Source organism: Sitophilus oryzae, unplaced genomic scaffold (assembly GCF_002938485.1).
Source record: "Sitophilus oryzae breed Bouriz unplaced genomic scaffold, Soryzae_2.0 scaffold_1500_pilon_pilon, whole genome shotgun sequence".
NCBI lineage: Eukaryota > Metazoa > Arthropoda > Insecta > Coleoptera > Curculionidae > Sitophilus > Sitophilus oryzae.
The window spans coordinates 1,125,557-1,127,485 of NW_022146171.1; the positions used below are offsets into that span (position 1 = coordinate 1,125,557).

The 1,929-nt window shown below is 31.2% G+C and overlaps 1 protein-coding gene across 1 annotated transcript; it reads left to right on the forward strand.

Annotated features, from left to right (window-relative positions):
* Positions 1 to 662: 662 nt before the first annotated feature.
* On the forward strand, positions 663 to 1,929 carry LOC115878100 (MRG/MORF4L-binding protein). Its single transcript, XM_030894461.1, has 3 exons — positions 663 to 831; positions 887 to 1,372; positions 1,433 to 1,929. The coding sequence occupies exons 1-3, from the start codon at positions 693 to 695 to the stop codon at positions 1,522 to 1,524; spliced, it is 717 nt and encodes a 238-aa protein (XP_030750321.1). The 5' UTR covers positions 663 to 692; the 3' UTR covers positions 1,525 to 1,929.

A 1,929-nucleotide genomic window follows, 5' to 3' on the forward strand; every position in this document is an offset into this window, starting at 1 on the left:
AATCAGTTCATTTGTGATTGAACTAATCGCACTGAGGGGTAAATTGGTACCTATAATATATTGTTATAATCATCGGCAATTACCACCGCTCAAATTACCGCCAATAAATTAGTATAATAATAATAATAATAATAATAATATTTATTTATTTCCAAATTATGTTACAAAAAAAACATAAAGAGAAATATCGTCAAACATCAAAATAAATATTACACAAAAAATCACGATAAAATGTATGGGCACTTTTAGTTTAAATCACTTGCACAACGTAATTTTTAAAATTTCTATTTTTTGTGCGAAACCGAGAGTGACCATATATCTGGTAGTAGTTTATGTCACTTCAACACTCAAAATAATTAGTTTTTTGCACTAAGCACACAATAATACCAAAATCAAAAGAGTTAAAACCAAAATCAACCGGACAAAATATGAAACGGAATCTAACCCAATATCTAAGTATGTACAGCTGATGAAGTAAACAAGAGTCCGCCTGTAGGCTGATCTTTTAACAGAAGGCATTGGCTTATGTCGCCTCCCCCTTTTATAACCTCATTGCATAAACTACACCCTCTACATAAACTACATTAACTACATGCTACATATGATGTAGTTTTTAAAAGTAACATGTAGTTTTCCGAACCCTGCTGCCTACTATAACTATCCTTTCCACCAGAAACACTAATCTATGGCTAATGGCAACTACTTTGTTTTTAATGTTAGGAGGCGGTAGTAGCAATATAAACAAATTATTAATGTCGACAGAAGATATAGAATGGAACGTTATAAACGAGGGTCAGTTGTTAGACGCTATGGTAGGACACAAACCCGTCGGTAAGTCCAAAAAATATTATTATTTTAAATTTTACTTAACCTATTAAATATCCAGGGGTAAATAAATACTTTCAAATGGCCCTTATATGTGACAAGTTCTCCGAAAGTTTAAACAAAGATATCGACCCTCAAAAAATTTGGGCTCATCTAGAAACTATGTATAACTTAGAAGCTTTAGATGAAAATGAGTCCATACCATTCCCAAATAATGAAAGGGAATTTTGCTTGCCAGAATCAGAATTTGGAATGTTGCTTATTAAAAAGGAGGAAGACGATGAAAAGACCAGTATGGAAATGCCTAAACTAGCAAGGGACACCAAAAAAGATGAGAAAACTTTGACAAAAAACACCAAAGATACAACACTAAGAAGAGATAGTAAGGAGGGTAAAGATAATAATAAGATGCTTAGTAATAATAAAAAAGACATAAAAAAAGAGGCAGAGAAGAGTGGAAAGCCTTCAAGTAAAAATAGGAATTCTACAAATGTTAAAGATGACAATAAGGGGAGAGATACACCTAAGCCAACCAAAAGAACTAGAGGTAAGATTACTCTTAATATAAAGATAGATTTTTAATACAAATAACAATATCTAATTCTAGGTAGTTTAAAGCCAAATGATGACTCGGGATCTAGTGGAAAGTCTAGTCCAATTACTGTTACACCATCTAGTGCAAAAAGGAGACGATTATAATTCTATTTTAAGTAGTTAATGCTGGTTAGAAATTTATTCAGACTCTAAAAAATATAATGCCTGATTTTACATTGTTATATAATCGAAAAATTATTTGCTCTAGGTTTATCTATTGCTCTACCATACACCACTGAAAATAAAACCATAATAGTAAATAAATAGATCTAATTTTGGTAGAGATAGAGCAATTTTTATGTATGAAACAGGCGGATCTATGGGGAGGACTGAGGAGGCCCAGGCCTCTCAGCTCTAATCACTATAAATATAAAATTTGCTATTTTTACAATATCAATAACTTGCAATCTACCTACCTAAAATATTTTGAAAATATCAACTTAGTTTATAAGTAAAAAATGTTAGCTATTTTTATTTCCTCTAAGTATATTTTTTGTTCTCTGTATTGTT